Consider the following 12,220-nt stretch of genomic DNA (forward strand, 5'->3'; position numbering starts at 1 on the left):
AAGCCAGGTGCAGATTGAGGGCTGGACTCAGTCCTCTGGGTGTTGGTAGTGCAGTATTCACCTCCTTTCTCACCAGGGGCAGCTGCATCAGTGCAGGGGAAGGTTGCTCTGTATGACCCCTGCCAGTGGTGGCTTCCCGGGAGGTGTGCTAAATCAGTGCATCTCCCGGGTGTTCAGACCCCGCCCGCTCCCTGTCTGGTTTGCCCATTTTGTAGGTTTTTCTGATTGTTTCTAGGCCATGGAGGGGGGTGGTAGGGCATGCAGCCTGTGCTACTGTGCCTCTCCCCACATCTAGGCAAACTTTCTGCCACCGGGGTTCTGCTTTCAAATCATAGAGCAACCAAGGGAATGAATTTTGCCAAGTCTCTATAAAGAGAGCAACCATCTGCCACTTAAAAGCAGCCACTTCTGGGGCGGAACTCAGCAGCGCTTGTACATGCAGCAGTGGTGGACACATTGTTCGCACCCAGCAGTGCATGTGTGTGTTTTTGTGGCCCCAACAGGTCCAACGTTCAGTGTTATATCTGCTGCAAAAGGCTCTAGCCATGCTGACCGAAGTCACAATTTCGGAAAGCTGAAATGAAAAGGAAAGGAAACAAGAAGTAGCTTGCCTGACCTTCACTTTCTCTCCCTAACTGCAAACTCGGCATCAATACAATGTACGATCCTGAGACGGAGCAGGTCTGCCTGAGGCACACGGCCACATAGAATTGTCCCATACCTGACAGAGAAAAATAGCCTGTATGAAGTTTTTTATAGGCACGGTAATAACTCATTACGGAGCCCGGAGACGTTTTCCTTGCTCAGCAATACTGCAGCTGGCCTTTGCAAATGGTCACATACGGCGGGGTTTATTCAGGGAGATTTTACTTTGTTTTCTAGAATGGGCTTCTGTTGAAAGGGAAACTTGCTAACACAGGTACTTTGTAATAGGATACAGAATGCGTGGGGAGTGATCCTTAGCTAGCACCATTCGATCTGGTCCTCGTTTCTACATCATCAGTTCAAGTCTCCTAGTGGGTCTGAATCTGATGGCTTCCTACACTGTCAGGCATCATGTAAGGCTTGAACCAGTCTCTACCATCTCTGTCTACCACACTGTTTGCCGGAATGGCTACCTTTGCGTTTCTATAACTTAACTTCTTTACAAGGATAGGTTGTTGGCCTATAGCTCAACCCCCCAACCTGGAGGTTCAGAGGACTGCTTTTCATCTGGTGCCTACCCTTTGACCTGGCCTACCAGAGGTCAAAACTCTCACTGACATATTTCTCATGGTCATTGCCTTCTCACTGCTTCAAGGGGTTGGCCCAGGGAAGCCACTCAGGTCAGAGGCAATCAAAATTGTTACCACCTTTTAGCCTAGGCGAGATAAGGCTTGCTGGTTCCTTTCTTTAGATCTGGATGGCTTTCAGTCTATTGTCTAAGCATGACAGATAGGCGCATATCTAAGGGTGGTCACCATGCACAAATAGCCGAAGGAAAGAAACTCCAATGAAGGAGAAGGTGACACAAAGAAGGGTGACTAGGAGTGACTAGGGAAAGAGAGGACCGTTTAGGCTGAATAGTGTGATGCTTTCTCCAATAGTAAAAAATCTATCAACCTGTGGAATAGTCTTCAAAAGTAAGTTGGGGGAAGCCTCTTTGCTAGAGATATTTAAAACTGGGCTGGGCAAAGCATTAGATAATATACTGCGGGGAACAATGCTGAGGGGTAGGTTGGTGGGTGGGTCTGTCTATCTCCATCCAAATACACATAATACAAACACTTAGTGAGAGACAGTCATTCCCCGAAGAGCTTACAGTCCAAATCAGTGGTCTCCAACCTTTTTACGCCCAAGATAACTTTTTGAATTTAAGGGCAACCCAGGATCTGCCCCGCCCCTACCCCAAGGCCCCACCCCTTCCATGAGGCCCTGCCCCTTCCCCAAAGCCCTACCCTGCTCACTCCATCCCCCCCTCTCTCCGTCCCTTGCTCTCCCCCACACTCACTCACTTTCACTGGGCTGAGGTAGGGGTTGGGGTTCAGGGGCGGTGTGGGCTCTGGGCTGGGGCTGAGGGGTTCGCAATGTGGGAGGGGGTTCTGGGCTGAGCCTGTGGCAAGGGATTGGGGTGCAGGAGGGGGTGAGGGGTGCAAGCTCTAGGAGGGATTTGGGTAGAGGAGGGGGCTCCGGGCTGGGGCAGAGTGTTTGGGTAGAGGAGGGGGTAGAGGGTGCTGGCTCCAGGAGGGGTGTCAGGGCTGGGGCTTGGGGTGCAGGAGAGGGTTCAGGGTGCAAGAGGGGGTATGGGGTACTGTCTCCGGGAGGGGGCTCAGGGCTGGGGGTTGGGGTGCGGCCTTCCGCTGGGCAGCACTTACCTCCAGCGGCTCCCGGTTGGCAGTGCAGCGTGGCTGCCGCTAAGGCAGGCTCCCTGCCTACCCCAGCCCCACGCCACTCCCAGAAGGGGCCAACGCGCCCCTGCAGCCCCTGAGGGAGGGGGTGGGAGGGCATGTAGCTCCGCGCACTGTCCCTCTGCAAGCACCGCTCCCGCAGCTCCTGTTGGCCACAGCTCCCCGTTCCCGGCCAATGGGAACTGCAGGGGCGGTGCTTGCAGGCAGGAGCAGCGCTCAGCCCCACTGCACCACCAGAGATCACGATCGACTGGTTGGTGACAACTACTCTAAATAATAGACAAGACAGACAAAGGGTGGGAGAAAGGAAGGACAGCTCTTTGGGGGAAGGGACCATCTTTTTGTTCTGTGGTTTGTACTGTGTCTAGCACAATGGGGCCCTGGCCCATGTCTGGAGCTCCTAGGTGCTACCACAATACAAATAATAGTACTTTATCATTAATAATAATTATGATTACCCCCATTTTACTGATGGGGAACTGAGACACAGGAAGGCCTCAGGCTAGATTCTGTGCTGCACCTCTCATGGTACATGGCCCAGCAGGTCTCGCCCAAGAGGAGTGAAGGCAAAGGTGACCTAATTTATAGCCGGATGCCCTGCAGCCCAGAATAGCTGTACTGCCAAGGACTCCAACCACTCCCCCTCCCTGGCAGGTGTGGACCATGGAAACATGTGAGACAAAGCCTGAGTGTCCACCTGCCCCTGCTCTTAGCTGCTAACCCTCCCTGATCCCTAGCTGATTTCATTGCAAGCCCCGGAAAGCAACCACTTTCTTGGGAAACTGGCCAGTTGTCGAAGGGCTACTTCTCAATCTGTGCTGGTAAATATGCACGGGCTTGTTTAAATCGTTTATAATCAATATCTACCTTTTATGATTTGCTTTATGGCCTCCTCTCTTAAGTGTCTGCTGTGGAGAAAAATGCTTTATAATGAGATATTAAGGGAGGTCGTTGCATCTGGTAATTATTACATAAATGGCATTTGAAGAGCAATTATTTGATGGCATCTTAATTTTGGTTGTTGCCCCATAAATATAGTGAACAGGATCTTGCTGCTCACAAGCAGTTGAAGTGCTGGCTGCGAGGAAGAGCTGTGTGGGTGGTACTCATGGAAATTAGGTACCCCATGCAGGCACACTCGGTGAGTCAGCCACTCGATTGCACCACCAGGCAGCAAAACAGATCTGACGATGTACATTTGCATCCAAGAATCCTGTGGAGGCAGCAGCCCCGTCTGACTGCTCCTGTCTGCCTCATGTCAGGTATTTGAGCATTAAGGAGTCATTCAGGTGTGATAGGGGAGCTCCGTCAGTATTCCTTTGCAGCGAGGACATGTGTAATCCGTTTAGCCTGGATTGCGCTGACAGTCAAATGCCAGCTACTGATGGGAGTGGCTGGCTCGGTTTAGCAGCTTTGTTCCTCCCACTGGGAGACTGAAACTTGGGAGAAGGGCTTAGGAGAGGAAAGGGGCTGGGTTTACGACTTCAAGGAGCAACAGTCCTGGTGACGATGAAAGGCCTTTAAATTCTGCAGTTAAGAGGCACAAGGAGCATTAGCATTCTGGAAATGCAAAGCAGGGGGTGGGACTTGCACCCAACCCGCTGAATCCCTATCCTCCACTCAGCAAACTTGGGGACGTTCAGATCTGCAGCTAAACTTTGCACCCGGGGCCCAGCTCTGAATAGTGGCCCTGCCTGATTTCCCTGGATACCGAGTCCCTCTACTGAGGATGATGGGAGCTGAGAGCCCTCAGCACCTTGCAAAAGCCTATCATATGTGCATATCAGCACTTCCTAATGTTTATGGCCATCTGTACTGTTTTCCAGAGGTGCTGAGCAAACCCAACACCTGATTGAAGTCAGTCCCCTTCAGGAATCAGGCCCCGAGCTCTCATGTGTGTCAGCCAGCATCCGCCTGCCTTCTGTTCAGTTTTGTGGGCTCTCATTCGCTGAGAATTGTAGGTAGCTTCAAAGCCCCATATTGCATCATATTTGCTTTTTCTCAAGCTGCAAGCACCCCAGGGGGATTGGAACTGCCCAGGCACTGTAGAGGGTTGGAACGAATAGCAACGAACGGGAGTGGGACAATGGAGTCCAGCCGAGTAGCTCATCACTAAGAGGCAGAGAAAGTGGCAGACCTCTTAAGTTTAGCAGTACTAGGTGCCACTGGTGACTATAACTGAATCTGCATCCACCCAGGGTCCCTGCCTTTCTGAGAACAGAGAGTAACAATACAGCCACAGGTCTCAAAGGGCTTCCCAAGCGTGGGCCAAGTGTCATTATCTCCATTTTATAGATGGAGGTCAAATGATTTGCCCCAGGTCACCCAGCGGGTCAAAACTGGGAGCAGAATCCTGCTCCCAGGACTCCCAGCCCTGGGCTCCATGCACAGGAAAAAGCATGGTTCTTGCAGGGCCGTTACTGCTGTCATGGGCTGAAAGGGAAAAAAGAGCTGGAGGTTTGTGGGGGTTTTGTGGGTGATGCAGTGAGCTCAGGGCATGGCAAGAATATTAAAGCCCTTGGACTCAGCCAGTCCCATCACCCAGATGGTCCCTCTGCATTCCATTCACCTTATAATTCCTGCTCCAGTCCACGCCCAGAGCTCTGCCCTACGCTGGCATCTCGCCTGTGGCCAGGAGGCAGGGCGAGTGCCGCTGCCGACTGCCAAAGCCGGTGGCACTCTGCCACACCAGGGCTGACTTGCTGCAGGTGATAAAGATCTGGGCACCCCACTTCCTCCCTATTCTGACTCCATGTTTCCCAATCCCCCCCATCTTTCCCTTCCACTCCTCCCTACCCATCACACCTTCCTTCCCAACCCCCTCTCCCCTCCCTTCCCTCTCCATCTCTCCTTCCCTCCCTCCCCATGTCCGATATACCAAAACTCTGCCCTGATTCACACCCTGGGTCACCACGCCGACGCCCAGGTGGGACAGAGCCCACTGTGCTTCCTCTCAGTGAGTCTGTGAGGCAGGTTCAAGATGCTTCATCTCTGCCCGCTGGCCCCCTCACTCAGGGACAGGCAGGTGTGATGCCTGGCTTGGCTGTTTGAATAGGGGCTCCCCAGCTAACTCGCTTTGCCTTGCTGCCCAGCCCCCACACAACATGGTGTGATTAATTGGGCAGAGCCAGGCACTGAAAACAGCACAGAGGACTGAGAGCTCCAGATTTCTTTCTGTCTCTTATTGCCCATGGCTTGGATGGGTCGGGCTCTGGCCCCGCCCTGCTGCCGAGCTTGTGGGGAGAGCCACGGCATGAATGGGGAGGCACAGTATATTAGGACTGGGTCCAAAGCCCACACCAAGGCATCGCTAAGAAACGTGTTTCAGTTTCACCCTCCAAGGGATAAAAGGAGGTATACTGCTCACATAGTGCCCCCTGCTGGTCAGATGGTGTCTGAGACCTAGGCAGCCTCCCTGGCCAATTGCACCTCTCACTGAGTGGATGTCAAGAGAACTGCTATTCAAGAGGAGGGGAAAGGAGTCAGAAAGGGGGAGGGATGGAGGACAAAAAGATAAGGACAAATATATATTGAAAGTCTTTCCTTATAGTGAGATTCAAGAGTCTGAAATCAGATCCTTGCCATTCTTTATACTGTAGAAAAATACAGCTACCGTAGGACTCTGTGTGTGTGTGTGTCTAATGGGCACGAGGTCTTTCCTTCTTTCTTTCTTATCTTGTTTTTATCGTATCTATCTGTCTGCCTATCTGGGCTGGCTGCCTGCCTGTGTTTCTTGTTTCATACATGCAGTCTGTCTGCCTGCCTATCACACTTCACCCTGGTATCTCCTCTCCAGCAGGTCACATTGTGCTGCCTGGTACTTTGTGCAGGATAGACAGAGAGAAACCCGAGGGAGATAACTGCCCTGCATGTGCAGGGGAGACCTTTGGAGAGGAGAGTGGAGTTTGGACTCTGTGACCCATACAGTCTTTGGCGTCTTCGCAGACCCTGCCAACCGGGGACCAATTAGGTATCAGTGGGGGTTTGTAGTGGATTTGACCAAGACCCAACAACCTCATTTCACACAGACCACTCAACAGACACCAGACTAACTTCCTGGTCCCTTCTGGCCTAGGGTGCATTCAGACCAGCAACCCACATTCTGCAATCTGCAGTCCCTCACCGCATCAGCCTGGAAGGGATTCTGCTGCACAATACCAGCGGCGATGGGAGGGTACATAAGGAGGTGGAGACATTGGGTGCGTGTTTGTGGGAGAATAGCTGCATTTACTCCATCTGCACCAACATAAAAAGGCTACAACCAAAGAATAATATCAAGAGGAAGAGAGGAATGAAGAGATACTTGCAGATAATAAGCCAGCAGATTCAATCAAAATCCAAGCCTTGACTTAAGTGGCTGCTCCTTCATGCCACGTGCATTCCCAGATCTTCTCTGAGTCCTTTGGCCACCCTCCCACTGCCCAAAATCAGAAAGTAAATTTCTAGAGTGGATGAGCCAGTTTTAAACAACTTATTTATTCTCTTGGAAATCAGGCAGGAGAAATTATTCCAGCTTTAGACAGAGCTTGGATCCAATTCTCAGCACTTCTGCATTTCTGTAGATGTTCGTCATAGCTCCTTGTCAATATTAACTTGTAGAAGGCAAATATCATTACATGTATTTTACTCAGGGATAAACAGACATATGGAGGGATTAAAGGCCCAATCCTGGACCAGTGAAATCAATAGGCGTTTAGGCCTCGAATTTCAGGGGGAGATGGATCAGGCTCTAAGGCTAGAATTTTCAAAAAGCTCAGCACACTGGGAATACATTAGATGCTGCTAAGGTCTTTTGAAAATCTGGGCAAAAGTTGCACAGTGTAAACTGTGGATGCTAGACACATTTGAAAATCTGGCCCTTACTTAGGTGCCCAGATGGAAGATGAGCTCTTACGAAAATCTGCCTTCAATTGTGGGTGCTGAACACTTGAAAATCTGGCCCTGAGCTCTTTTGAAAATTTGCCCCCACACGACTTGCCCCACCTAGTGTAGTAAGTCAGTAGTAGACCTAAAACTGGGAACCGAAACCAGAAGTCCTTCCTAGTACCCAGACCACTGTTCTGATCACTGGAAAGCACTTCCTATTTTAAGGAGGTTTATTAAGACTGAAATGACCTTTAGCAGTAATCATGTGACAGAATTATTTTATGTGTATAATCCCCGTTCTGATCCACAGAAGCTGTCACTCGCCGACCCTTCCCTAGCCTTCTTCACATCAGAGCCCTCGTCAGGAAGAGAGAGGCGTGTGGCTTCATTAGTCAGGTAATATAGACAGTCATCCCAGAATGTATGTCAGAAATACATTTTTAATGGCAGATTTTTTAAAAACCTGCTTCTCCATCTTTGCTGCTATGGGTCACCAAAGCCCTTGATAATGTCCGCCTTTGAATGGAGACCTGGAAGGGTTCTTGTCAGAGCCCGTGGGCAAGGGACAATGCCGTTCCAACTCCAACTGCACACATGATTTGCTGCATGTGCTGCAGTTTGGAAGAGTAATTGGGTGAACATGGAATCAATAGAAACACAACCCTCAATCGGACAGGATGGCTTCTGAATAGTTTAGCAGCTCAGCTTCAGCCGAGGTGGGAAGTGACTGGAGGTGGCTGACATTTTTCACACAAAAGGATTTTTTTTGTCGAAAAATGGCCTGTCTGGGAAAATGGTCTTGAAATTTTCTGTTTTTCCAGAAATTTTTCATTAGATTGTTTTTTGACAATTTTTATCAGAGTTTTTTGTACTCAATGTGATTTTCAGGAAAGGATATTTGAGCACTAAGGAGTCATTCAGGTGTGATATGGGAGCTCTGTCAGTATTCCCTTGCAAGGAGGACATGTGTAAAATAGTTTAAAATGTTTACTGAATATGTTGCCAAAATGGATCTGTTTTGAACAAAAATAGAAGCAACCTTGGCATTTTGAAATGGTTAGCAAAATTGTTTTTCTGCTTTTTGACCAGCTCTAATCAGGCCTGAAAGTTATTGATGTCTGATGAGTGGCTGGTGGCCTGCATGGGTTTGATAATCTTAGATCACTTCCATATGGACAAGGGTCTATGTTACAAAATCATCCTTCCAAATAGAAGCAGTTAGCTGTCTCAGCAGTGAAGCCAAATGAACATATGATTAGATAAACCATCTATACCTACAACATTTTGAGGATCTGCATTTACAGCCCTGATCCAACAGCTCCAAAAATACAGGTCTCTACGCACTGAGTTGAAAGATTACACCCTTAGCTGGTAGCAGTAACAGTTCCTTTGTTCCCTCTGTAGACCAGCCGCTAGCGAAAAACACTTAACAGTCACAATGCTGGTGTATTACACTCCAACCCCTAAAATTAACCTCTCCAGGTTACGGTTGAATCCTGTTGTCGGGCAGTGTGTGGATGCTTGAAATGTTCCTTCTTACATCAGCCTTGTTGCTCTTGGCCCATCTGTCAAATCCCAAACCACTTGAAAAAGCTTTTGATCTTACCTTGCTGGTGAGTTTCCAGTTCCTTTGTCTCAAGGTCATGGGTCAGATCTAGAAGACAAATCAAACAGCCATCAAAAGAAAATGAATCATTCTGGCAAACTCTGCTCTTCGCATTTACTCATCATCATATTTAATGCTTTAAAAAGTGGGTTGCTGGATGGCTTGTAATTTATAATGGCTCTTGATGGTGTCTCTTAGACTGAGCCCAAACCGTCATGATAAATGTTTCTGTCTCAGAGAATTCAGTGACATGCTGATGTGGAAATAGATATTTCTTGCTAGATGGAGAGTATTAGTATATTATCAAGCAGCCATGTAGCTTTTACATTCTGAATGACAAGTCTCCCCCATGTGTAACCAACATAATAATTACAGATGCTGCCCCAACAGCTGCAGTGATGGAGCAACCTGTTATTGTTTAGTGTGGCAATGCCTCTTTTTAAACACGGAGTCGCTGGAGCATTCAGTTGGACCATTGTAGGTGCTTATTTAAGCCAGGACAAAGAGCAGAGCAGTGAAGTGAAAACAGAGTGTAAACTGCCTACTGAAATATCTCATAATTGACTCTGACTGCACCTTTCTGTCTGTCTGCCTCTTGCTCTGCACGTTCTGAAAGCAGAGCACTCTTGTCTCCTGTACTAGGGACTGGAAGAAGGATGTTGTCAGCACTCTTCTGGCATTGTCCAGCTTTTAAAACCTGTCACCCAAGGTAGCTTGGATAGTACATGTGACATCTACTAGAGAGTTAAGCATCGAAGTTCTCAGCCACTGGGCTTCCATTCTGATGAGGAAATGCTTGTAAGTGAATATTCGTCTGTAATGGTCACCATCATGGGCTGTCACCAGGGTGGGGTTGCACTTTAAACCCCCAGCACTAAACGTATAACCCTCTACTAGTTGAGATTAAGGAAAGACCCTGATCCTCAAAGGTATTTAGGCACCTAACTTCTTTAGCTGGTAGTTGTACTAGACTCATACCTGCTATGGATCACCCATTGGACAGGTGTGTGAAACACAAAATGAGCAGTGGATTTCACTTGCCTGGCTGTGATGGCTGAGTTCTGAAGTGGCCTCTGAAATGCGCAGAGCTCTTCTGCTTGTGTAGTTGAATTAAACTGTCATCACAAAGCAGCTGCTAACCAGTTTGCTTCTGCACTCTTACCCTTTGCTCTAAAAACAACATGCATATCCTCGACCCATGCTCCTGGCTTATCTTTCATATCATAAAGATATATAAATATAATGAACATACGACATGCTTTATGTGTTTACATTACTGAAATCCCATGATTGAATATAGGAAAGATATTTTGCAATCAGAAAAGGCTGCCAGCAGCCTTTTGATATTCAGAGCTGAATTATGCCACTCAGGCCTGCATGCTACAGAGATGATGATAATAATCTAACAGTTATCTATGGAGCTGAGCCCTGATCCTGCTTGCATCCATGCTGAGGGGAGCAGGATCAGGCCCATTATGTGAGGCCGATATATAACAGTAAACTCAAGAGATGAATAAAAGCCTCTGAGAGTTTGTTTCACGGCATCTTTAAATGACTTGGCACCTGGACCTTATATTGAATCCATTCCTTTCTGCTGATGAATAATGGGGCTGGTACCAGTCACACTGGCAATTTAAAAAGGATAGTGTGTGAGCACAGGGGCGTGTGTAAATTTGAGTGCAATGAAGGAGGGTCAGTCTGTGGGGGGAGAATGGGGCAGCAGCTGGGTTCAAACCCTTTGGTTTACAATAGGTTGCAGAGCTAGAAGTGGAGTCTGATGTAGAGGAAGCTGAGACCCTATTCAGTTTCTCTTTTTAGCAGATCAAGGTCAAATGCTGGGCGCTTCAAAGCTGTTGGGAATTCCGGCATTGCCTCCTTTGGGACCTGACTTTGGCTATTCATTTAGATGGGAAGTGATGATTCCTAGTTGCTTTCCCTCTCTGCACTGGGAAAAGGGAGACAGACTAGAACAGGGGTGGGCAAACTTTTTGGCCCAAAGGCCACGTCGAGATATGGAAATTGTATGGTGGGCCATGAATGCTCACTATATTGGGGCCTGGGGTGCGGGATGGGATGGGGTGAGGCTGGGGGTGTGGGCTCTGGGGTAAGGCCAGAAATGAGGAGTTCAGGGTGCGAGAGGGGGCTCTGGGCTGGGGCAGGGGATTAGGGTGCAGGTGGAGGGGTGAGGGCTCTGGCTGGGGATGCAGGCTCTGGAGTGGGGCTAGAGATGAGGGGTTTGGGGTGCAGGACGGTGCTCTGGGCTGGGACCAAGGGGTTTGGAGAGTGATCAGGACTGGGGGAGGGGGTTGGAGTGTGGGAGGGGGTCAGGGGTGTAGGCTCCGGGCAGCGCTTACCTCCGTCCCCCGTCCGCAGGCGCTGCCCCTGCAGCTCCCATTGGCCCCATTTGCTAGTCAATGGGAGTTGCGGGGGTGACACCTGGGGCGGGGGCAGTGTGAGGAGCCCTCTGGCTGCCCCTACGCGTAGGATCCAGAGGGGGGACGTGCCGTTGCTTCCGATTAAAACGTCTGAAGGGCCGGATGCAGCCCCCGGGCTGTAGTTTGCCCACCCTGGGCTAGAACCTTGCGACCCTGGTCAGTTGGCCTTTTGCAGCAGGTTGTGTCTGCCCAAGCATGGGAGCATTCAGACCTGCTGCTGGGGCTGGTAGACTGAGCCAGGGCCGGCTCCAGCTTTTCTGCCGCCCCAAGTGGCGCAAAAAAAAAAAAAAAAAAGGCGAGGCGGCGGCACTTTGGTGGCGGCTCAATTGTGCTGCTTCTTCAGAGGGAATTCGGCGGCGGGTCCGTCACTCCATCTCTTTCTCTTCGGCGACAGCTCAAAGAGGAAGAGAAGGAATGAGGGACCCGCCGCCGAAGACCTGGATGTGCCGCCCCGATACCGGACGAACTGCCGCCCCTTTGTATTGGCCGCCCCAAGCACCTGCTTCCTACGCTGGTGCCTGGAGCCGGCCCTGGGCTGCGCTCTTCTGCCATGTTAGGGCCCAGCCCTGCGAACGGCTGAGCGCATCCTGAAAGGTACTGAGTGACCTCAACCCCTTTTGCGGTTAGTCGGAGACGAGGCTGCTCAGCAGGACGGACTCTGCAGCGGGCAGGATCAGGCCATTAAATTGTCAGGCATACTAAAGTGAATCTATTGAATGGGCAGCATCCAGCCTGCGGGACAGGAGTTTAACAGAGCTTTGTGCTTATCATCACCTGTCATTTGCAGGGGAGAGGAGGCCTGTTTCACCTGTCGTTTATACCCATTTTACACGGCTGTAGTGCCAGTGCCTTCTAAAGAGCTTCTCCTGATTTATACCGGAGGCAAGGGTATGTCTACACTGCAATCTGAGGTGTGACTGCAGCTC

General features: G+C 49.8%; 1 protein-coding gene across 1 annotated transcript in view; it reads right to left on the reverse strand.

Annotated features, from left to right (window-relative positions):
* CCDC92B (coiled-coil domain containing 92B) overlaps positions 1–12,220 on the reverse strand; it is a 53,761-nt gene that overhangs the window by 7,956 nt on the left and 33,585 nt on the right. The window contains exon 3 of the mRNA XM_042857825.2: positions 8,860–8,907. Within this exon, the coding sequence (XP_042713759.2) occupies positions 8,860–8,907 (48 nt within the window). The remainder of the gene's footprint in view (positions 1–8,859; positions 8,908–12,220) is intronic.

The sequence above is a fragment of the Chrysemys picta genome, chromosome 19 (genome assembly GCF_011386835.1).
Source record: "Chrysemys picta bellii isolate R12L10 chromosome 19, ASM1138683v2, whole genome shotgun sequence".
In the NCBI taxonomy this organism is placed as follows: domain Eukaryota; kingdom Metazoa; phylum Chordata; order Testudines; family Emydidae; genus Chrysemys; species Chrysemys picta.